The 1,557-nt window shown below is 44.7% G+C and overlaps 1 protein-coding gene across 1 annotated transcript in view; it reads right to left on the bottom strand.

The window, feature by feature from the left end:
- Positions 1 to 1,029: 1,029 nt before the first annotated feature.
- LOC107834813 (uncharacterized) overlaps positions 1,030 to 1,557 on the bottom strand; it is an 8,353-nt gene continuing 7,825 nt past the window's right edge. The window contains exon 2 of the mRNA XM_016666713.1: positions 1,030 to 1,410. Within this exon, the coding sequence (XP_016522199.1) occupies positions 1,030 to 1,410 (381 nt within the window). The remainder of the gene's footprint in view (positions 1,411 to 1,557) is intronic.

Raw genomic sequence — 1,557 nt, 5'->3', positions numbered from 1 at the left:
CAGGCTTCAGTCACCAACATGACATACTAATGAAGAAAAAAAAGAGGCAGCCGATGTTGGATAATGAAAGGTGGCTATACTCTTAAATATAGAATAGAAGTACTTTATTCATCCCAACCGGGAAATTACTGTGCAGTTGCAGCATACACATACACACAGATCAAATTACAAAATAAAAAATAAAAATATAAAAATAAAATAAATGCATAAAATGTAGAATGTAAGATGTAAGATTCTGTACAATATGAACAGTGAATATTAATCTGTACAATCTGTACAATATCGATTTATGGGCAGATATGTACAATGGTAACTTAACGTTTGTTATATAAAGTGATGGCCGGTGGCAGGAAAGATTTCCTGTATCTGTCCCTACGACAACGGAGCTGAAGCAGTCTGTGTGAGAAAGTGCTCCGCTGTCTGACCACTGTGTGGTGGAGAGGGTGCAGCTTGTTGTCCATAATAGACAACGGCTTCTTCAACGTTCTCCTCTCCACCACATTTTCCAGGGTCTCCAATTTCAGACCAATTACAGAGCCAGCTTTCCTGATGACCCCATTCAGTCTTTTAGAGTCGCTGGCTCTGGTGCTGCTACCCCAACACACAACAGCAAAGAAAATGGCACCAGCAACAATGCTGTTGTATAACATCTCCAACATCTTACTGCACACATTAAAGGATCTCAGCTTCCTTAGGAAATAGAGTCTGCTCATCCCCTTCTTGTATACAGCATCAGTATTGGATGTCCAGTGTAGTCTGTTGCCGATCACCACTCCCAAATATTTATTCACCACTCTCAAATATTTATAGTCCTCCACCACCTCCCCCTTAATCCTCAATGGCTGTGAAGGCGTCTTCATCCTCCTGAAGTCGATCACCATCTCTCTGGTCTTACTAATAAGCATCAGGTGATTCCTTTCAGACCACTCCACAAAGCCGTCCACCAGTGTCCTGTACTCCCCCTCCTCTCCACCTCTCACACACCCAACAATCGCCAAGTCATCGGAAAACTTCTGTAGATGACATGACTCAGAATTGAGGGTTGGTGTTATTGTCTGTAGAGGTGGAAGGGGAGGAGGTGAGACAGTAGGAGGAGGGAGGGGGCGGGCAGATGGTGGGGAGTCGTGCAGGAGAAAGCTTAAAGGTGTGTGAAGCAGCTTGAGACGGTGTGGATGTGTGGGGAGATGGAGGCAACAGGGGAGTAGCCGGAGGTGAGCTAAACCTCTTGAAAAACTGGTTAAACTGGTTTGCCCTATCCAGACTCCCTGCTGTCAGTGTGTCCTTCCCCTTCGACCCAATGCTGATTTTTAAACCAGTCCACACATCCTTAATACAGTTCTGCTCGGGTTTGGACTCAAGCTTCCTCCTGTAGTTGTCCCTGCATGTCCTCAATGTCACTTTGAGTTCACGCTGCTGTTATGGTCCGGCTCTTAAACCATAACAAATGAAAGGGAAGCAACGCCAGGGATAACTTAAAAGGGAATTTATTTAACAAAAATCATAACTGGTTGGGGAAGAAAGGGAGAAGGGGAGAGAGTGGCAGGGAGACAGAAAGAA

The sequence above is a fragment of the Poecilia formosa genome, unplaced genomic scaffold (assembly GCF_000485575.1).
Source record: "Poecilia formosa unplaced genomic scaffold, Poecilia_formosa-5.1.2 Scaffold782, whole genome shotgun sequence".
Taxonomy (NCBI): Eukaryota; Metazoa; Chordata; class Actinopteri; order Cyprinodontiformes; family Poeciliidae; genus Poecilia; species Poecilia formosa.
This window is presented reverse-complemented; position numbering and strand designations above follow the sequence as displayed.